Source organism: Lonchura striata, chromosome 2 (genome assembly GCF_050655825.1).
Source record: "Lonchura striata isolate lonStrDom1 chromosome 2, ASM5065582v1, whole genome shotgun sequence".
Lineage (NCBI taxonomy): Eukaryota > Metazoa > Chordata > Aves > Passeriformes > Estrildidae > Lonchura > Lonchura striata.
Genome location: NC_140704.1, coordinates 87,914,616 through 87,938,323, shown reverse-complemented (window position 1 = coordinate 87,938,323; position 23,708 = coordinate 87,914,616). Strand labels below are relative to the sequence as shown.

Here is a 23,708-nt window from a genome sequence, read left to right as displayed (position 1 = left end):
GGAGAGAAGAAGAAGACAGCAGACAGAGAGGGTGTCAGGGTGTGTGTGTGTGTCTGCCCGGGCCGCTGACCAAACAGCCACAGCCCGAGAAGACAATCTTTTAGATAACTAACAATAAACTGCCTTGAGACTGAACAACAAGAGCCTGCGCAGTTTTTCTTTGGAAGCACGGGTTGGAGGAGGAATTTCACCACCACATGGGAACCCAGAATAAGGCCGGGGTTCCCACAGACAGCAGTTATAAAATATCCACCATATGCGATCACTTGATACTTTCTGAGAAATTATTACAACCATTGTCGAGAATGAGAAAAGAGACAAAGGGGCCACCATTTTAAAAACGGTAAGGATGAGATCATATTCTAGATTAAATGTACAGGGAATTGTCTGACCCCAAATTACGGGAATAATCTCTCTTCACCTCTCCACTACAGTCTAGCTTGACCTGTGACCCCTGAAATCAGCAGGAATTCTTAAGATTTATTTTATAAAGGGAAGGAATCACAAGTTAAGTATGTCTCTTTTATGGGCATTGGTAACTAATATTGAGGGGAGATCCTCAGCCTCCATCATAGTTATATATAGCAGTTCCATGGAGAACTAGAATGTTCCATTTTAGCTCAGTGAACACTAAGGACTATGGTCCTACTCCACAAATAGGACCATAGACCTATTAAAATTTTGCTATCAGGGATGCTATCTCCCCAGGGAGATGTACCATATAGGTACATTTGCTCAGGCTAAGGGTGGCAAAACCTGCTCTGTAATCTCTGGATGTGATTATGTTCACTAGTTTATTCCTACACAACCTACTTCAAAAAGGTCAGGAGATTCTATCCTGGAAAGTGTCCATTAGCACAGAATGAGAACCCTGTTCTTGCTATACATTAAAAATGAAGAAAATTCCTCCCACTACACCCACAGTAACATCTGTGTAAAGTAAAAGGAAGTAACTGAAGTGTTTTTTTCATATCACGGTGGTGCTTTCATTCTTGCTCTTAAATTCTGATACCCGAATGAAGTCTTTCAGTGATCTTTGCTAAGATGCATTTGCCTTTTTTATTTGTATGAGACATTTAAAAGCAATTTAGAGTTGCATGAGACTGCTTTGAGTTCAGCTTTTTCAGATTATGGAGTCTCAGGACTTTGTTGCATCTTTCCATTCCCTGTCAACAACAGCCCATAACTGCAGGTAACTGCCTATTTTCCAAGTATAACCACAAGAGAAAAAGAACAGAGGTGGCTGGATGGAGGGCAGCAGAAAAGTAAGTCAGGAAATTCATCAAAACAGTGAAAATCCTGACAAGGTGGACTCTTTAAAAACCATGCAGCTCTGTAAATGTCCTCGAGACTTTTCTGGATACTTTTCACTGACAGTGCTGAAAAAAAGTGTGATGTGCTGTGAACAGAGTCCTAAGACAAATTAAAAGTTTAATTAGAAGTTTAATTAATTAAATTTCTCAGGAAAACATGGAAACTTGGAAGAGTGTCACCATATCTTAGATCACCGTAGATAACAAGAAAACAGAATCTAAAGCACAAAAACATAAAGAAGAGAGGAGAAATAAATAGTTAGTAAGCTATTACGGAGAAAGGTTAAGTTAGTTATTTGCCAGCATCAGAAGCTCTTCATGCTAACAAAAGGAAAGGGATTTTTCAGCAATTTTGAAGTGCCCAGATCTTTTGAAATCAACAAGTTAGACATCTAAATACTTGTATTGGCCCCCAGTTTTAACCAGCCTTGTATGGAAAAATAAGAAAGATTATTAATTCACTTCATGAGGCAGCCATGATAGTGATAGGGAGCTGTAATGACTTCAAAATCACAGGGTCCCAGGCTACATCAGTGTGGTGGCATGGTATGACTTTGCTTCTCATTGTCTTTTAATTGAACCCATCCATTTTTAACAACCATTTTTTTATAGCAAATACCTGTTGCTTAAGTCTGCCGAGACCAGTTGAGAAACTCCACACAGTTTTCTTTTGGGAATTGATAACTTTGACATACACAGGCCTCTTTGAAAAAATCAAAAACATTTATTAAAAGAAGTCACTTTACCAACACAATAAAATTTTCCAGAAAAATTCTAAAGCCTCAAAAGGACTTCAGATTTTCAGCATTAAAATAATGTGGTAGGATCCAACCCCAACTGTTCTGTATTTTTTAAGCCAATAGAATGTCATGTGTAACATTAAATTGTTATTTAACTAAATAAATGCAATTATGATTTTCTTTGTAATTTTTCTGAACAAGCTGAGAAATATGCCTCATACCTACCCATGCATTCCTGCAATTACTGATGGGGCTGTTGATGGAAGATTAGAATTTGCTGGGTGAGTTGCTGACCAATGAACCTTGCCAATGTATCCAGGAATATCTGGAGTGCTAAAGGAAACAGTTAAAAGGGGGATGGGGATGGAGAAATTAAATGACTATAGGCTTGAAATATAACTTATAGATATGTTCTAGAATGGATAGGGCTTATCAAAGATGGTTTATAAAATCTCTCAATAATAAAATGAGAAGTGCTTAGAATGTATAAACTGCCATAGCTTATTTAGGGTCGGGGAAAAAATTTTATGGTGATCTAGCTGATGATCTGGGCCAAAATCTCTGGTTAGACATTGTAAAGGTGAGCTCTTAAGACAATTTTTTTTTCTTCAGTCTGTTTATGTTTATTATTTGTATGCTATTCATGATTAGAAGCAACATTTAATCACAAAGGAGAAAATTAATTACAGAGTTTGCATAGAGCACAAAAAGCAAGGAAATAATCTTTAAAATTGTGATAGAAATTTAGCTCATATTTAGTTTCCAGCTTCAAATATAGAATTTACATAACAGACTTTAAGCCAACAGGTGTGATTTCTCATGGGTTAAAACATAAATGATTTCCCAAATTATTCTAAGGTTCTCTAAATTTCCCTTAGAATTTATTAAGAGGGAGTATTAACAACACTGCTTAGAAATACCACCTTAAATCCTAGTGTGAATGAACCACTGAACTGAGACAGTATGCACCACATCTTGGAAAACGAAAGTCTTTTGTTAATTCTGATGCTGTTTTAATGTGAAAATTAAAAGCAGAGTTCCTTAAAAATATGGAATAAAAAAAAAAGCTCTACTTATCTGAAGCAGCACAAAGAAAATTTTGATAACAGTTGTTGCAAGATGAAATAGAGATGGAGAAAATTAAAGAAAAAATAGGTAATAATATGAATTCAGATAATCCATGAGTATTAGAAATAAAACTATATAAAACCTCAATATAGTACCTTTTTTTGCAACTCAGTTTTTCAGAGAACATCATCGATATTGTTCTCTATTGACATCTCAAAGGAGAACACTGTTGGATTATACAGTTAAACATAGGACACACATGAAGTATGCATATACATTCACATTGACCATACACATGGTAAAGACTTAAAACAAGCTGTTTCTTCTGCTGAATCAACTAAATATTTGGGATTATACACCTCACCTCTGTTAGTAATTTGTGGTTCTTCACACCATATAACTGATAGCAGTGCTTCCTTTCAAATAATTTCACAAGTATTCTTCATTTCCCTGAGCTCTGTGTAAAAAGAAACAATTTCTTTAATTATTAAGTGCATAGAGTTACTAGTATCATGCACGTATTACTAGTATCATGCAGCTGATGAGTTCCTTCTCTACAACCAAGTTCAGCATGGGATGCGCAAATGGACATATATGAGAGATACAATTTATCAGACTTTGTATCTCTGACTTTTGTAGTGAGAAACTTGGCTCTGAAATTCCTCATCAGAATAGTAGATGTAGTGACAAAAATCTGTATCTACCTACCAGAGTTATAACACAGGACTCTGTATTTGGCATGGGAGCGTTGGTGGTATATGTTGTAGTCCTTGCACCCATAGTTAGCAGAAGGACCACCTAATTCTCTGTCTCAGTTTGGAGTAACCTTGCACTAACCCATACCTTCATACACTGCTACATTCTCTGTGCCAGGCTCCAGGCTACAACTCTCCAGAGAAGATGGCTTTGTAGAATCAGTGCAGAGGTTTTGTAGAACTTGGGGAGCTGCTGCCTATAGGGAAGCACTAAGTGGTTGTCTGGGCAAGGAACAAATTTTCTCTCTGTCTTGACAGCAGCTGTGCAGGGGCAACAAGTGGCTTGAAAAGTCTTTACAATAGTAGAACATGTTTTCAGAATTGGCCAAAATGGGTTGCATTCAAATTAGCTTTCTCATGTCAAAGCAAACAATTGTTAGGTTACATGCACATTAGATGACTGTAGAAAATTCTCTCTGTATATCAGGATCCCACCAAGGGACACAGTGGATATTGGGATGTTGTGACAGTAAGCACATGAGTTCATTCAAAACTGAAAATACATCTGATACCACTCTGAAGGAATCAGTCAAACTGTGAACCCAGTTTTATTAGCCTGATAATGGGCCATGTAGCAAGATATGTCTGCCACATGTCATGAAATTCCAGTGATTTCCTTGGAAGTCTACGGGGGTCACAAAATGAAGTAGATGACAACAAGAAGTCCTATAATAGCTTCCAGCATTTTATAAGCCTATTTGAAGTTAAATCACATAATCATTATACTGTACTAATCATAATATTTTATAGTATAGTATTAACTATATATTTTTAATATTAATATAAACTGGTTTTAATATTTTATATATTTATATTTATATATTAGTATATCAACTGCATTATTATACAGTCATATTATTATAATTATAATAATATAATTATAACCATATAACTGTGTGGAATGTGATTGATAAAATCTTTTCACCTTTGAAACTTGCAAAAGTAGAAGAAAGGACAAAAGCATCTTAAATGGGCAAATGCGACTCAAAAGTCAATCTGAGAAATGACCCAAGATGAAGACTTGTTCTAGACTGTCTGTTAGAAAGAGCTGACAGATGTAGGTACATTCATAATATGTGGAATGAATGTGGCTCTGTAAAAGAAGAGAGCTGAATAGAGAGAAGCTAAAAGGTACCAGGAAAGTAAGCAAGATTACACTACAGTAGAGCAGCTGCTCTCCTGGGAACCTGCAGAGAAGATGCAAAACTATGCTGCGGTTATGTAGGTGATAAAGCAGAAGAAACATAGGTTAAAAAAGTACCCTTTTGTGTTTTTGTGCTTTTGCTTTTTTGGATCACGCTGTCTAGCTCTTGTGTGCTTTCTCTGAGGAGCTGCTAACCCATTGTTTCTGCTGAAGAAAACAACTAAGTGCCAGCCTACCCCTGGGCAACACACAAAACTCCTCTGTGGTTATGCTGCCGTCATCAAGCTTTCTTTCTGTAACCATGACATCTTTCTTGTTCATACACTTCCTTGTTATCATCCTAGCAGCTCTTGGTCCTAACAGTAACAAATATATAGTGTTGGCAGCTGAATCTGTGCAGGCACTAAGATTTTTCAAGTGAATTGTAATGATTCTGACTGCCTCTGCATTGGTGTGCCTCTGCTTTTTATGTCCATAGAATCGTAGAATCACTAAGTTTGGAAAGGACCTCTAAGATCATCGAGTTCACTGTTAACCCAAGACTGCCAAGTCTACCCTAAACCATGTCCACAAGTGCCACATCTACATGTCCTTCAAATATCTTCAGGGATGGTGACTCCTTCACTTCCCTGGGCAGCCATATTTTCTTGTCCCATTGCTTGTTACCTGGGAGAAGATACTGACCCCCACCTGGCTTTTGGGTAGCTGTAAAGAGGGATAGGGCTTCCCCTGAGTCTCCTTTTCTCCAGGTTAAACAACCCCAGCTCCCTCAGCTGCTCCTCATAAGACTTGGTGCTCCAGACCCTTCACCAGCTCCACTGCCCTTTTCTGGACATGCTCCCGCACCTCAATGTCCTCTTTTAGTGAGAGGCCCAGAACTGGACAGTGCATTTGAGGTGGAGTTTTACCATCTTGGGATGTCTTTGTAGATTTTTATTTCCTGGCAATGATCAGGAAGATCAATGTGGACTTAATTTAGCAGGCCCTCCATACTAGTATTTGAGACGTGTAAGGTAGATTATTCCCTATAACACAGGACTCACAGGGGATACATATTGTTCAGAAACAGCAGATGGAAGTGATGGTCTAGAGTGCCTCCAGGGTATTGCATGCCCAGGTTTGCCATGTAAATTCCACATTACCTGTTTGTATGGGAGTAAAATCTAAATTTCCTCTAAATAATCTGTAATTCTTGAAAACCTTGAATCTCTCACTACAGCTTGAGCAATGGTGGTATCCAAGGTCTTTGTGTAAAAATTCCATCTAGTGAGATACCTGGTAGATTCTTACCTTAACACTTACAAGCAAGAGTTCCTAACATTTTACTCTTTCTTATAAACACTCCTGTATAAATGCAATATAACTAAATCACGATATGAAGTTATTATGCCTCTTTTGGTTTTTGCTACAATAAAATAGGCCTCTCAGATCTCACTCACAGTATATAAAGCTCACAACTGGTGTCCACCTCAAATTCTCTTCCAAATGTAACACATACGTGCCCTTCTGCATCCTTTTTGCCTCTGTGATCCTATTTGCCAAACAGAAGAACCTGTGGTAAAAATGTCTCAGGCATGATCCTGTGTCAGGAAAGTCATACACTCCCTCGTGTTGTGAAAGAATATAGCTAAGATTGCTTGTGAAGACAAAACAAAGTGCATTAATGCAGCATGACAGCATTCTGCATTTCATTTCACACCAATCTCCTTCAGCCATCAAAGCAGGATAGGGAACACCCATTAAAAATGGGTTTAGGGCTCCTGAAAAGATAAAAAGCATAAAATGGCAACTCCCCCAAATATTTTGAATCATGTTGAACAGGAAGACTTTGCTTCTACAATTTCAAACAATTTTTTTCTGCTTTCAGAATTTTTAGTCCTCCTTTGTAGTATGGGGTAATATTTTTCAGACGCGATAAAGCATTTCAAGACAGCAATAAAATCTCATTGGGAAAATGCCAAAGTAGGATATTTCAACACAGAGTTGCCTCCACAACATGCTGAATGAGTCAAACTGGTGAACCACTAAACAGGCTGTCAGCTTCTGAAGAAAGAATCTTTGTGAGAAAGCTCTACAGCAGCCCTTGGAAATGACTGTGCAAGGTGCAAGACAGCAGAGGGTCCTTTTCCCAGCTAATTGTGGCCTGTGAGGTTTCTGATAACTTGAATTTCCAAGGGATGCATGCACATAGACAGTTGGAAAATAACTACACTGAAGAAATATGAGAAGCCACTACAGATATCCTGGTGTGATAGTAACATTTTGCTCAATGTACCTCAGAAACCATGAGTAAAGGGTAATTTCAGAGAATATCTTTGTGCAAGAACTGCAGGACTTGAAACACTTAGGACTTTGTCTTCCTAGCAATTGCATGTTTGCCATTTCAATCAAGATCCTGTTGTCTTCCTCACACACACAACACCTCTGGCGCTGGACAGGTCAGTTCAGCCTTGTCAGTCTGTACCTGTCAAAAACCAGAATTGCAACCTGTTTTACCAGTGTTCTGGCAATGCATTAGTTGATGTTTCAAAAGTGCTACTATGCAACTAACACTTGGTGAGAATGCACATGCATTGTGTAAGCACTGCCCTCTACTGTGAATTAGGAGTGCTGAGGAATGAGCAGAAAGTTTTGAAAAACTGGTGACTGCCACATTTTTTACTTGATTGGGGAGGCAGAGGCTTTTATTGTGAACAAGAAAACATAATGACAGTCCTAACTGCTTTTGTCAAATGTCAAGGGGCAGATTCCAATAGGCACTGCAGTAAATCATGAAGTTGTTGTGTTATAACACCAAAGACATGCTAAAGAGAAAAGCACAAGTCAGATATAGGAAATAAACCTGGATTAATGTGAACTGTTTCTGCATATGTTGGAATGCACTAAATGTGCTACACTGTTACTACATTAAGTTCTATCAGCTCACTGAAGGTGCAAGGGAGCTCCAACAACAGCAGGGAGAAGAGTTATTTGTGCCTGTCAGACCAGAGCCCAACCCCTGAATGTTACAGAGGAAATCCCCATCACCGAAGCGTGGGAGGCTTTTTTCCATTGACTCTTAAAACACCTGCAGAATCTAAAATGCTACATAGAGCATAACCTTGTTTCAGTAGCTGATCAGGGAAGAAGTCAACAGAGGAAAAAAGCTGGTGGCTAGGAGTGAAGTAGAGTTATACAAAATAAAATACGGATATAAATATTTTTAAGAAAAGAACAGCAGACGATTATGTTGGAAACCCATACGATCCGATAAAAGCAGTTTTTTCTACAGTTTTCAAAATTGTTGAGTTCAAAATGCACTTCTAAATAAGAAAGACAGTATTTCAAAGTAGTTGTTAATAACAAGAAACAATTATTTGGGTCATTATTTATTTTCACTTTTTAATAACATGGCTCCTCTCAAAAGTGCTCAGAGAATTTATCAGTCTGAGCCTTCCTGGAAGTCACTGTAGCTCTGCTGCACAATTTCCCCTGAAAACACAATGTTTTTCCAGTATTTGGACTGTCCTCCTTGTCCCTGGTACATATGTGGGTTGGAGCAGCAGTTAGACACAGGAGATCAGATTGTGGTGTTTGTGGCCAGCTTTTAACAGGAGCTTAGCAATCAACGTGCACTCAGAATGTGAGCTCTTTCAGAATTCTGGTTTTCATGTGTGGTTGCTGAGCTATTTTTGAAAGCCTGGCTAGCTGCACAAAACATACTCATTTAGCACTCATTTGCTTATTTAACCAATATACGGGTAGTTATGTGACATATATAGCCAAATGTTGCATTCATCTTCCACAAATAAATTTATATTATAAGGAAATTATTAAACAATCAAACTACTAAGAAACAAAGCAAAAATAACCAAGAAAAACAGACACAATCAATTCAGAGATTAAAGTCTGGTAAAAGAAATCCTAGAGGTCTCAGTTCTACAAAATATGTGAACAGATTTTCAATCCTATCCCTGTTCAGGAAATCTTGTTAAGCAGATATCTTTAACTCACTGATTCCAATGGAATTTACACTTAATGGGTTTGAAAAAACAAGAATGCAAATAAAAGAGAGTTTACAGTTGAAAGACAAGTAGAGAAGGTAGGGGGAAAAATGAAGAAAATGAAAACATGCACCAAAAAAATGGTGCATTTCAAAATCCCACAAAAGTCACTTGAGCCACTGGGCAGCTGTTATCCAGTATACCTAAAAAATCACACAAGCAACATACATTGAAAATACAAAAATGTATCAATGCATTCAACTTGGAACCTTGTTCATTAGTGGGATAAAAAGATAAGTTTTAAGCCTACACCACATGTGTTCTGACAATGTAGCCCAATAGAGCTGTACAATGGAATGATAAGTTTTATAAAAATTTTTATGAGGTCTCTTGGTGAAAGAGGTCTTCATCAGAGAGAGATTTTCAGAATGCTCTTCCACAACAGCTGCCTAATTTTTTGACTGTCACTTTTCAAAAAAAACATGCTACCCTTAGCAAAGAAATGATAGAAGATTCCAGTTTTTAGGCGTACATTGCAGTATATCTGGGGATGAAAAAGAGCAACAAGTTCATTCTAATGCAAATTCAGGAGTGCATATACAAACCATGGATACTAAGAATGATGCTACATTCCAGGGCTGAAATGACCTCAAGAGACTATGCCATTAATGATTTTCCCCAAATACAGGTTTTAATGAAAGCCTGGAAGAGAAGAAGAACTGAATTATGATCCAGGATTTTTGGTCACATTCAAAGATGAAGAGTCTGATCCAAATAGCACATCCATAGCTCTCTTTGGGCAATTTTCACTGATCATTCTAGACTGACACCAGATTACCCACACAGTTATGAATAAGTTCATATTCATAAATCTAGCACTTTAAGATGGATCACAATGTTTATGACATGGCTTTTTAAATATGCTGAAAGCTCCCACAATTATTCCATATCTGAACCATTGAGAAAAGCTGGGTAACACATGATTGTAATTCTTAAACTTTCATGTTTATTTCAGCCTAATTTTTAAGAAGTATGACCATCACTTTGTCCTAATTATTACAAAACCAAGTTTGAGCAAAGAACTATTTTAAAAGCCTAAATATGAGAGTTCATTTTAAAAAATAGCATAGGCTTGGGCTCAAGATATGTGAAGTTTCATTCTTAATTGTCCTATAGATTCCCAATAAGAATTTGGTGAATGACTTTATCATTTGGCATCTGGATTTGCACCTGCAAGTCTTCCAAGCTGCATGGTAAGGACTTGAGAATATTATCTAGAGTGTTGGATATATGCACAGCAGCTCTTCACGACACTGATCTTGTATTAGATGCTTTTAGGCTCAACTACAGCACAGGTCAAGACTTTTATCTTTCTTCTAATTCCTAAAGAAAAAAGAAGAAAAACAGAAGATGGTTTCCTGTTCTGCCAAAAGGAAGAGAGGGTGGGTGCAAGGCTAACATAAAAAACATGCCCAGGTTCACCACTCTTCCTGTTTGTCTCTGCAGCTACATGACAGATGACTCTTAGTTACTTTCAGCTTTGCTAATAATTTGAATGGCAACCACTTTCTTAAATGGTTTGGGGAAGAACAGTGTCTCACTCTGGAGTAATGCCCAGGCACTTATGCTGTTGCACAAGTGCTGCAAGCAGGAAGTGCTACTGCTACTCTGTGAGAGTGAAAGTGACTATTTACTAAGAGAGCTTTATACTTGCAAATCATATTTAGGCTTCTCATTCCAAAGTATATAGATGACTTTTCAAGCATTTTGGTTGAGTTTAACGGCCTTTACACAACTTTCCAAAACTACTGGTGAACACACAAAATGAGAAAAACAAATTATAGGCAAAGTTTTATGCCTGCTGACTTCCTTCTTTCTTCTGCTCAAAATCATAGCAATCTTCATGTCCAACAGTCATGGATGGACAATAAGTGTGAAAAAATTAATAAAATTTTACAGATGGAATTGAGTTTTTCATAACTGAGTGTTTTTGAGCTTTGAGATGTCAGAATCTTTCAAATCACAGAGATCTTGGTCTCCCTGTTGCCAGAAATCAATGAAATCCATAGCCTCACTCACTAAAAAACAGAAAAATTAGATGCAGCATTTCAGAGAAGGCAAAACAGGAATCACTTGCTCAGACTTACAAATCTTCCATGATACCATGTGATGCAAATAGTCCTAGAAAGGATGTCTGCCTGAAGCAGAGTGCACACATCTGCTTCTCTTCTTCAAAGTTCCACCATAAGAGCAGTACAACCTGGCAGAACCAAGGGTTAACTACTCTATAACTTCACCGCAACCCAGACATCTCTGTTTAGTGCTACATTTTATTCTGTATGTGCTGTATTTTGAAAGCACAGCCATTTCTCAATAACCATTTTAAACTCTTTTTGTCATAATTCAAGCAGAAAAGTTAGATGCAGGCTCTGAGAAACCAGATGACTTGTGCAGGAGGTGAGATAAAATAACCAGAACAGTGCATTAGGTCATAAAAGCTTGGGATTAATAGGCTTGTTTGCAGCAATATGGATCAAATGTGATGACCTTATAATGATTAGCAACTCACTTTAACTGTGAACCTGCTGCTGTGTGAAGAATGATGTGCTGTTCTCCACACAGGTTACAGCATCTGATGCACTGCAAAAGGATATATATATTCATCCCAAAACAGATGTAAGAAACATAAATGAACATATCTAAGTTGTAGCTCAAAATTTCCAGCTATACACAAGGCAGCTCCCAACAACCAGGAGTGTCTAGTGCATGATCTGACTGTGAGTTACACCCAACATCAAGTCTTTTCTTCAGAACAGAGAGGGCAATACTTCTACAGCTTCTGACTCTCTTCTTTACTCAGGGAAGTATCTCTTCTGTACTTTTCTCACTAATGTGAACTGGGGAAGACCATTTGAAGGACACACATGCTGATGTAAAGGAAAGGCTGATGCAAAGAGAAATTCTGTTTAAATTTAAAAAAACAGTTTGGTTCCTCTTTTGTTTTATTATTTTAATTCTTATCATTAAGTTATTGCTTTTACCATTTTTATTTCTTAAAAATTTGCAAATAAGCACCTAATAGCAGCTCAAGCTACTAAAGACAGGTTTAGGAATAGCTTAAAATCTTCAAAATGAATGATATAGCTAAAAGTATAGTCTTCTAATAGCATTCAGGGAGCTTTTGCACACTCAAAGGCCATCTAGTGACTAAAGTTAACAATCACACACTTTTGACATGGCAATAGTCAAATCATATTATTTATCAAACATGCAACAGAACATTAATAAGAAAGAATGGGAAATATCTGAAGTATGAAAGTATGGTATAGTTTGAAAACAAACATGTTTCCATTCTTTTCACTCAAGATCAGATTTTTCACTTTTTCCATTTTTCCCTTTTCCCAAGTAACAAGAATGCAAGAGGCAGTGTCAAAATCATGCTAAGAAGTGAAACATAGTGTGCAGTGCTTGTGCAGTGAAGTTTGGAAGTCTGAACATGGTTAAGTTAGACTAAGTCTACACCAGCACCATCTTCAAAATTTATTGCACCAACACGGCAGATAAAAAGTAAATCAAAGATATGTACATTATTCATAAGACAGCTGGTGGAGCCAGCTGAACTATACACTGCATGCTCCAAAATTCTAGTTATTTATTAAAATGGTCCACAAGAAAAAAACACAGACATGAATGGCCCTGTGTGCTTGGCATATCCCAAGATGAAAACAATCATCTGATGAACTTGCAGCACATAACAAATGACAGCTCTAATACATATGTTCAGAGAGGCTTGGAGAAAAAAGGAAATAAGATAAAAATATTTCATCTCTCATCCTTTTGGCTATTCTTATGATCAGACTGGGATACTCTCACAAAGTGGACATAACAGATTCTGAGTTCTAGTTTTCAGGTAAAAATTTGGAGATACCCACAAGGAAAGGAGACTCAGCATACACTCTTCTCTGGCACCAGAAAATACCTTAAGATTAAATAACAAAGTCCAGCTACAATTCTTGTTTCAGAAAATGAGAGTGAGACTGCTTGGGCTTAATCAAAAATGAAAAAAGTTGAAACAACCCAGGAACACTGTACTTATATATACAAAGGGATATGACAGGTTTGAGAGCTTTGGTTTGCTCTTTTAAATACAAAATAGATAATTTTTTTTTTTTTCACCAGACAGAATATTCTGATAGAATATTTATGAGGTCCCGAAAGACAGGTAGTGACAAGTCAAAGTTTTGCTCTTGGAATAATGCAGTGCCATTTGAATTTGGTAAAAGACTGTGGTGAATTATTAGTTTGGCATATATGCTAAATGAACCAGCTCACCAGGCAGAATCTTATCTTTTAACCTCTTCTAATAATAAGACTTCAGTAAATTTCATAAGACAGTATAAGCAAGTTTTCTTTAAAATTTAATTCTTCCCTTCAAACAACACTTATTTCATTGAGTTCTTGAAAACACAGGAAAATTTAACATCTGAATTAGGTCTGAATTTCTCTCTTGGTCTGTCCCTGCAAGCAACTCTCACTGTGCACAACTATATTGCTTTGAAAGATCATCATTCAAGAAACCATGATAGCATTATCTATCTATCTATCTATCTATCTATCTATCTATCTATCTATCTATCTGTGCTTTTCTTCCACCCTGTTGAGGTACCTGTCTCCCCCACTGTATGCCTGACTCTGCCCAGTAACTCACCTATCCATTGAGTTTGCCTGAGCAAACCTTCTGGCTCATAGTTGGAAGGGAGACATATTCTTATTTTTCTATCATACTTTGAACAACTTTCTTTCTTTGTCTCAACTTAGCTCTTATTTTACCCCTTTTAAGATTTCTGTGACCTTTTACTGGACTCATCTGAAATGCTTCACTGAGATAGATTTGAATAGGTGAAATACAGAGTATATATAAGATGCTAATGCAGAAATGATTGTTTTGGACAGACAGCAAAAACCCCCTTGAGTTTGTGTGTGGGTATGATTACCATGGTGTTTTCACAGATGTCATGTCTTAATGCAAACATCAGATGTATGAAATCATGACAATCATTCCTTTTACATTTCTTCTGTTCTTCATTTTATATTTAACTCTCTCACAGGAGAAGCATGCAGAAAATATTTTTATGTAGTTATTAACTGAATATATAAACTTTTCTAGTTATAGAATGCTGCTGAATGTAAGTCCTCTGAGATAATTAACTGCCCACAGACTTCGTAAAAGGACTGTTCAGACAACTGCAATATTCACAAAACCTGAAATTTACAAATCACCAGATCTCTGTGGAGAGGTAAAAGATCTTGATTGAAATCTGTTCCAGAAGCCTCCAACAACCTAAAATCATAATTACATGCTTCATTAGCTAATTAATCTGACTTAATAGATTTTTCAGGCAGCAATCAGAAACAATAGCAAGACTGAATTTTAATTTATTAAAGATAAGAATTGTTACAGTTAAAATTCATAAACTAACTAAAATTCATAAACTAACAATGTGAGATTTGTTAAGGTAGAGCTTCATTCTTAACCAATTTTTCATCAATATTCTTGTACTCTGTTCTTACATTCTGCATGCATGTTGCATGTCTTCTGTATCAATTTACAGGGAGGTCTAGGGAAAAAATATGAAATGTGAAATAGTATGAGGCAGTTACTGGCATGTGGTGGTGACCTTTAATGTGCACTTGAGACTATTTTTACTTGAAAATATTTTTGTGGGTTTGTGTGTATGAACTATACAAAATTTAGGCTTCCTTTCATTAGCAAACCTAAAAACAGTTAGAAAGAAATTGTTCACTGACTTGGCTTATCTTAGGTTTGGGATTGTATCTTCTTTTTGTGAAATACTGGGAAAGGATAATCCAGCATCTCCCCTGTTGATTTTGGAGGCTGTATTTTGGAAGAAAATATATTATCCCAAGGAGCTCCTTCATAAGTTCTAGATCAACAAGTTTTAAAAAAAAGTAGAGAAAAAGTTTCCATATAATCATTAATTAATTACACTGGTAGATAAATAATAAGGACTATGTGATGTAGATGTAGAAAGTAACAAAAGCATAGACTTCTTTCTTTTTTAATGGGAAATGAAAAGCCAGGGATTATATGCTGCTTGCTGGAGAAAAAGTAGTTATTGCATGGTTTCACAGGATTATCTTCTTTTAAATGGTCTCACTCACTAAGTGAAAGAGGTAGATTCTCCCCCAATCCCCCAATAAGCTTACAGTGGTGAAGAGATTTATTTTGTCTGAACTTGAATAATTAGTTAAGTGAGAGGAAACATAAGCAGAGACTGGACAGCAGGCACATCATGCCCCTGACAGGCACTGAAGACAGATGTACAGCATGCCCTTTTGGAAACTACAGTTTCTCTTCACTGTCTACAGGAGAAGTGGAGTGAAAGGCACAGACTGGATACAAGCTTCTAGATAACTAAAGTTCATGAGATTAATCCTATGCTAAATACCATTAAACAGCAGAAATTCTGATTGCTAGGATATTTTTTGTAGTCTTATATGTTCTGCTAGCATTTTTGCTTCTTTAGTAGCAAAAAGAAGATAAAATGAAGTAAAACAAAAGCAGAAACTGTTTTAAAAAGAAATGATAGCTCACTGTTAGTATTTGACTTGTAGGCATTGTACATTGTTTTTGACCCCTTATATTTTAAAATTAGGAGTACTAACTCTAGTGGGCCTAGCAACAGATAATGACAAGTAAAAGATCTTCAAATAACTCTTCCAGATTCCTTTACTTAATTCTTTGGTTAATTATTATATTTCTCTTTATATACGGAATATAAAGATAACATATTACATTTTTATGACTTCCTGAAAACTACTTGTAACTAAGCATAAACCCCACCAGTTTATATTGGAGAGGACATGCATGGGAAAATAAGCAACAAAAGAAAACCCCTAGAGTTGTTGAATTAACAATGAAATAATTCTGTTATTGGGCAAGGAAAAACAAATGCAAAGTGAAATACGTAACTGTAGGCATAATAAATAATCTAACCCTTCGGGAAACCACAGTTGTTTTATTCAATGGCAATCATCCTTAAAGAGATTATTTCAAGTTTTTTACATTATTTCCAGATGACCTATTAGCTTATTAGGCAGTATGCTATCATACATTTCATTGTTTTATGGTTATGTATTAGCACAGATATTTTTGAGTATGCTGTAGGTCATTTTTTACAGAATCACAAAATAATCTGACTTGGAAGAATCCTCAAGGATCATCGAGTCCAATTCTTGGCCCTCTACAGGACCATACCCAAGAGTCACACCATATGCCTGAGAACGCTGTCCAAAGACTTCTTGAACTCTCTCAGGCTTGGTGCTGTGATAACGTCCCTGGGGAGCCTGTTCCACTGCCCAGTCACCCTCTGGGTGAAGAACCTTTGTCAAATATCCAACCTAAACCTCCCCTGACACACCTCCAGGCCATTGCCTCAGGTCCTCTCACTGGTCACCAGAGAAGAGATTAGTGCCTGCCCTTCCTCTTCCCCTCATGAGGAAGCTGTAACTGCAATGAGGTCTCCCTTCAGTCTCCTCCAGGCTGAACAGACCAAATGACCTCAGCAGCTCCTCATACAGCTTCCCCTCCAGACCTTTCACCATCTTTCTTGTCCTCCTTTGGACACTCTCTAATAGTCTAATGTCTTTTTTATATTTTTTTTTATACTGTTGCTCCCAAAACTGCCCCCAGCATTTAAGGGGAGGTCACCTCTGTGCAGAGCAGAGCAGAGCAGGACAATCCCCTCCCTTGCCCAGCTGGTGATGCTGTGCCTGATGCCCCCCAGGACACTCCTGACCCTCCTGGCTGCCAGGGCACTGCTGGCTCATGGTCAGCTTGCCATTAAACAGGACCCCCAGGTTCCTTTCCATGGCACTGCTTTCCAGCTTCTCATTCCCAGTCTGTTCATACAGCCAGAGTGCAGATTCCATCACTTCCCCTTGTTGAACTTCATTTGGCTGGTCATTGCTCAGACATCTAATTTGTCAAGGTCTGAATGTCCGTAAATAGTTCATTTGGTGTTTTTCAAGTTGCACATTTCTTTTCACTTTACGTTTTTTTGCTTCTGATTAAACTTTCTTCCTTCTTTTTCTACAGGCAGTCAAAACTTTTAACTTACTAAGTACCTAAATACTGCCTAAGGTAATTTTCTATCAATATTTGAAATGTGAAAGAGGCTGGAATCCTACCTTGAGATACCTCTCAGTCAATGTGGTGATTACTTCTCCAGAGTAATGATTACTGTGGTGAAAATGCTTACTGCTTCAGCAGAGGAATCACTGGGAAAGGAACTCTTCCTATACAAGGGCCACAGGGAAATTAATAGAATGTGATCACAACTATTTCAGGAAGCTCTGCATGGAATTCTCTAACTGAGCTTCTTAAAGATACAGTAGAAGAAAGAAAAGATCTTCTCATGGATAAATAATTGGTTAGAAGACCACAGATAGAAGGAAGGCATAAATAAGCAGTTTTCCAGATGGGTAGAGACCACTGGTAGAGAGACCTCCAGATAACCCATTTGGGCCTAGGATATTTTTGCCTAACATATTCACAAATTAGCTGTAAGTAGGGAGTTGGAATGTAAGTGATGTTCTCAAATAGCAAATGTATATGTTCATGAAGATAAATCTGTGAATCCATGTCTATTAAAACACAGTTTCCTGGTCATGAATCCCTGATCAACAAATCATTGCATGATTGGAAAATATTTGGAGGAAGGATGATGACTTTACTATCCACAGTCTTGGATGAAATGCTGGACTACGCTGGCTTTTGGAGAAATTCAAAAATCTAGTAGCAACATGACTAAACTATTTATTTATTTAAAAAATGGTAACTACCAAGTCTATAAGTTAACTGTAGTATTTCCTATTTCTCATTTCCCAGCTTTGGAGAAAACTGTGTCTTCAGATGTGTTAGCTTCCAGCAGGGGCAAGAAATCATCTCTGCTATTTATCAGATTTGTCAGATAACCTGGTTTATTCTGCAGTCCCCAAAACCTCTGTGTTAAGGCCTACAAATAGAACAATATTTACAAACTTCATCACTCAGTCCCCAGTACAACACTTGTATGGTCAAATTCTGAGGTCATCCTCCTCCTAATCACTGCAATGAAAACTTGAGACCACAGAGAAAAGGCTAGAAAATTCTGTTGTCATATGAGTGAGAGAAGGGGACTCCACAGGCAAACGCTCTTGTGGCCTGGTCTACTAGCACAGAGCACCTCCCCTGTATGGACTGAGAATACATGGAGAATAGTTCCTCAGCTGTTGTCCTTTCTCTGATTCTTCATCAGCTTCTCACATTTGCATTGCTATTACAGAGCTTCAGAGTTTGCTTTGCTCAGTAGATGCAAAAACTGCTAGAGAAGTTTAAAGTTGTGGACTGTCAAAGCCACAGCGCTACATCTTCTCACAATAGAGAACTCCTGTCTGCTGCAGATGTTTTATATACCACAGCTCATCTGTCTCAAAGGCTGCTTCTCTCTCCTTTTCTTTATGTTCATCCCAGACACAGTGGAGAAAGTGACTGTAGAATTTGCTTACAAAATGCCTGACTGATCTCTCTTTCAGCACAACTTCCCCAAATGACTTAGCTGTGGAATGTCTTGGGACTGGTATCTAGAAAGGTTAGCAACTTAGATCACATGCCTGGAGGCTGGTAGTTTGGCTCTGAATCATAAACTAAAATCTGGAATTTGTTTATGCAGTCTCATTAAAAATTGTACCTAAAAATTAATCTACTTTTTATATCAATATATACACATTTGAAGTTAATACCTCAGCATCACAGAAAAACTTGTAAATGAATACTAGGTTTGGAAGAACACTTACACCACTTCCTTAAGAAATTTATGCTGCACTATATCTGTTTCAAGGTTTATCCCTGAGCTCAGTTTGACTTCAGCAGAGTCAGCATTTTAATTTAATAGTGAACTTTCCCGAAGAAAGTAACATCAGAAAGTCACCCATTTCAGAACACTTTCTCGACTGTAACCCAGATTACGGACTTGATATCGTTCAGTTTCAGCTTTTGTCTGTGTTCATTTCAGGTGTGTCTCTATGTGCCAGAGTATGTCTCTCTCTCTGCCTGGTTTTCTTTGCATTGGAAAAATTATGGGGCAGATAAAATTGCTTATCTCAAATCTTCTTTCCCCTTGACTTTTCCAGAGGCTTGTGGAAAAAGCAGCTGAACTTTTCTGACTGATGTCTGTGGTCTAATTTTCATATGTAAATGAAGAAAACAGTAAATGAAAAAGAGTGAAAATTACATGGTATGGGCAAGAAAAAAGAAAAAGAAAAATTATGTAGTTTATTTTTTATCCCTTGTGGTTTCTTGGGTTCCTTATAGTTCTTTTATATGGCTGCAAGTAAGCAAGAAGTGATTTAAAATGCAAAGTTTGAAGACAGAAACCGGGAACCAAAACCACTGCCAGAATTTATAGTACTTAGAGACCTTTTGATGACAATAACATGCATAAAGTATTGTTAACTGTGCAGTAACTGCACTATTTCATAGCAACATGGAACTAGGAGTTAATTTACATTTAGCTACCATGTTCTAAGAAACGCCTCCCCTCATCTATGAGCATGTAGAGTGAGATACCATAAAATTTTGTTCTAGCTGCAATGAGCATTTCTCTATGAAAGTCACTGAAATTAACTTCAAACATATTGCTTATTGTTAATTATGTCTATCTTTATAAGTCCTGGGTAGGTATTTCTGCTTTCCACAATTTTTATCAGAAAATTCTGAAACCATCAAGACAATTTTACTTTATAAGGAGTGAATTTCCATTTTGGTGCTACAATCACTACAAAATAATCAGACTCAAATTTATCTGTAAGACACTGATATAAGAGGGTAATGTGGTACTTCGACCAATATGTGATGCCAGTCTTCAAAAACTTCTGTTCTCTGATTAACCAGATAGTGGAATAAGTCTTTAAGTACACTGCACTGCAACTTGTCAGGAAATACTAAAGTACACAGAAATATCCAGCGGATTTTCTAACTTTGGAGTGATTTGGGTTTTTTAGTTTGCATTAAAGTAGGTGTTCATTAGAACTATGGTAAATAACTTCACATTTTACATAAATAGATTTTTTAAAAAATAGTAATTACCTTCGAAATTATTTGGGGTTTTTTTAGCAAGAGAATTCTCATTAGAAATTGCTGACTGGTACTTCTTTGCTACAGCAGGAACAATGAGTCATACAAACAGTCTACTGAAGTTGTTGTTTTTAGTTCAAATATCCAGGACAAACGAATTTTACAAGATTGTTCCTTTAGGACCCAGGGGAATGGAGTTCAGAAACTCATTTTATTTATTTGTTAAGCTCCACCAGTTTCTCTGATGATTAAAAAAATAGTTTACTTTATCTCTGAGTCATACCCTGGACTTGCCTCTTCTGTCCTGGCTGGTTTCCTCCAGGAGGTCTCCTGTGGTCAGGCTGGACTCTTTCACATGTGGTGGGAATGCTGCTGAGGTTTCCTATCACTGCAGTCTGCCAGGGATTCAATAGCTCTTCCAACTCCGGGCTGATGTTCAGCACCTGCTGCTGGACTCACAAAACCTGAGCAGGGATCTATTAAAGGCACAGTATCCTGGTAGAAATAAAGGCTAATTTGCCCCTACTGGAGGGGCAATAGATAGAATTTAAGGAAATAATTACTGTTCTAGATAGAATTTAAGGAAATAATTACTGTTCTCTCTTCAAAGCTGGCAGAACTATGATTGCTCTCAAGACCCCTCATAACAGACATACACATCTTCTTCAACAGACTTGGATACCATTGGTGATCATCCTGTAAATTGGTTCAACTGGCAAGGCCTTTGAGAACTTTCCAAAGGCACTTTCTTGACTTTCAGATCCATCAGAAAACAGTCATTCTCTTCTATTTTCCTTGTGTGCAGCAAACTTAAAAGGTGCAATTTGATCCTGTTTCTCCAAGATTCTCAAGTCCCAGCCAATAAATCACAATAAAAGCAGAGGCCATTCTGTGGGGAAAAAAAAGTGTATAGAAGAGCATGGCAGTGTTCAGGTACTGAATTTTTTCCTGAAAAGAGTTTTATCAAGTATGGCACAGGAAGGGTATGTCCATTGCATGCTCAGCTTTTTTCTGTTGCTTGGTAATGATGAAAAACACCTCATAATGAAATTTCTCCTAGTGTTAAACTTAGTTCATGCCTACCATTGTAATGTACTCCTTCAAGGGGACACACACAACAGATTGTAGTGACAGCTAAGAATGTTTTATATGCAGTGTGGGCACTGTAAGGCTAAGCCAACACACTGAAAACACTGAACTCTGTCTGATACATACTGTGTCCAGTCTCTATACAGTTATCTGAGTGAAAGAAAGCTTCCAAACCTTGACTTCTACAGTAACAAGCTTTTAAAATGCCATATTGGTGTCTATATTTACTGAGTCTCAGTAATTCCCATATAAAATATAATCAGTTTCACACTAGAAATTACATTCAGTGGTGCAGACTGAATTTTTCCTCCCTACCTTCTTACCTCCTCATGGAAAGCTTTAAAAAGAGATGACAGGAGAGGTAAAGACATGGGACCTAGGTAAGGCACAGGATGGAATACATCATAAGGATGATTCTTATTTTGTTGCATTCGTCTTGTAAAATGAAATGACACTTAAGCTGTCTTGGATTTTATTGACAGGGATTCTCTCCTGTTTATCCTGGTAAGTGAATTTGCAAAGGAAGGCTGAATTATTTCTGCTGTCAACATTGTGAAGTTATCCATGCCTAAAGAAGCACATGGATGAATTGGTTTTGTGTCTAGGCTAGTCCTCTCTGCTAAGTCTGTGTTTTACTTTGCTTCAGGATTCCTGTGGATCATTCTTGAGGCTTTGACATAAACAACCACTTTCATTCTCTGGAAAAGTAACAATATACCAAATCTTCCAATGAAATGTTATTTAAATAATGTCAGACATTATTTACTCCCCACAGAATTCCTCGTGTCTGTCCCCTCTTTTCCTTCCCTCGTCTTTCAGAAAATCCCTTCTCTACTGCAGCACAGATTGGAAATACTCGAATGCCTCAGGAGCATGCAAATGCCCACTTTAATCGTCTTTTTGTAGTAGTGCAACGAAGGCGGAGCAGTACAGCAATGGATGCCCAGGACAGTGTCTGGTTTAGCACTTTAGTTCTTCAGCTCCGCAGACAGAACTTCCTTGGTTTCTACTGTTTTAAGGAAGAGCTGCAGGGAGCGCAGTGTCGGGGCTGCCGCAAGCCCGGCTGCTCCAGAGGAGCTGCCCCTGGAGCGGGGATGGGCTGGGATAAGTTAACGAAGCCCAGCGGCGGGACAATTTCGGACGGCACCGCGGCGCCAGCAGCGGCAGATGTTTCCCCGGGGTTTGAGGATGTGAAAGCCTCTGCTGTGCTCCCCTCCCTTCCCTGTTTGGCCAGAGGTGCCGCGCAGAGCTGGGCGCTGCGGCCGGGAAAGCCCCGCGGCCGCCTCCGCCCGGGCAGCTCAGGGAGGGAAGGACGCTGTGCCTGCCCTGAGGTGCCAGCGGGGCTGCGGCCACCTCCCGGGCCACCTCCTGCTCCTTCACCTCCTCCTCCTGCCCACCCTCCTGCAGGCAATACACACAGCCTGCTCCAACGCCTGACAGCCCTTTCAGTGAAGGCATTTTCCCTGCCATCCCGTCTAAACCTCCCCTGGCGCAGCTAGATGCCATTTCTTCTGGTCCTGTCGCTGGTTATTTGGGAGCATCTTCGTCCCAGCCTGGTAGTTTTAAGCTGGTGTTGCTGCCTAGGACACTGTTCCATAATACAGGAGCTTTCCCCTGTGGGTTTTGTTTTGCACTTGCCAGCGCTTCACCCACCTATGATCACCCAGTGGGACTGAACCTCCATCCGTGTATGAATTTGCAGATGGATGCAGGAAAGCTAAAGGATTATTTAATTTGATTCCTTTACTGCACAAAAATGAGCAGAGGGTGCTGGAGAGGGGGGTGTTTCGCCTTCCCATGTGCCAAAGAAGTTGCATGCCAGGGTGGGGGGAACAGTCTCTGCTTCCTAGTCAGGTTTTGAAACTGGAACATAGTAAATTGCTTCAGCTTTCTGGTAGTATTAAACTAGGTTATTTAATTAGTGTACATAGATGCTGGATCTTCTTATTCAACCATCTGGTTGTGATCAGAGATGAATTCAAAGTTCTACTCCCTAACAAAAAAGTGAGTATGCAGTATTTTAGTACATAGTCACTAAATGTTGTTTTTTTCTGGGTTATTTTTGTTTTTGGTTTTTGTTTTTCTTGTTTTTGTTTTTTGTGTTTTTTTTTTTTTTTTTTTTTTTTTCCCTTACTTACTAATGTTGACAGTTTTGGCACTATATTTTACCCTAACTGATTTAACTGATTAATTAAAAATTTTGAGGACAATGTGGAGCATGTTTCTTGAGGTGTCTTAATTACAGTTGAGTTTTCTGAGCCTTCTAAAGGAAGTTTTGGTCTTACTGAACAGATACTGCATTTTTAACATCGGCATGCTATATGATAAAGAAGTTTCTTTTTGAACTTAGGAAACATATGAGTGGTGTAGTTGTCAGAAAGAAAATATAAAGATCCACTTGCAAAACATAATAAAGTTTATATCTTGCAGGCTTTTTGTCTAAAGGGTTACGCTTAAATTAGACAGATTAGAAACTGAA

General features: G+C 38.0%; 1 protein-coding gene across 1 annotated transcript; it reads right to left on the bottom strand.

Annotated features, from left to right (window-relative positions):
• Nucleotides 1-650: 650 nt before the first annotated feature.
• On the bottom strand, nucleotides 651-21,600 carry SPMIP7 (sperm microtubule inner protein 7). Its single transcript, XM_085561460.1, is given in 4 exon segments — nucleotides 651-2,433; nucleotides 19,804-19,945; nucleotides 20,496-20,836; nucleotides 21,553-21,600. Coding segments are annotated over 4 exon segments (690 nt in total). The 3' UTR covers nucleotides 651-2,274.
• Nucleotides 21,601-23,708: the final 2,108 nt, after the last annotated feature.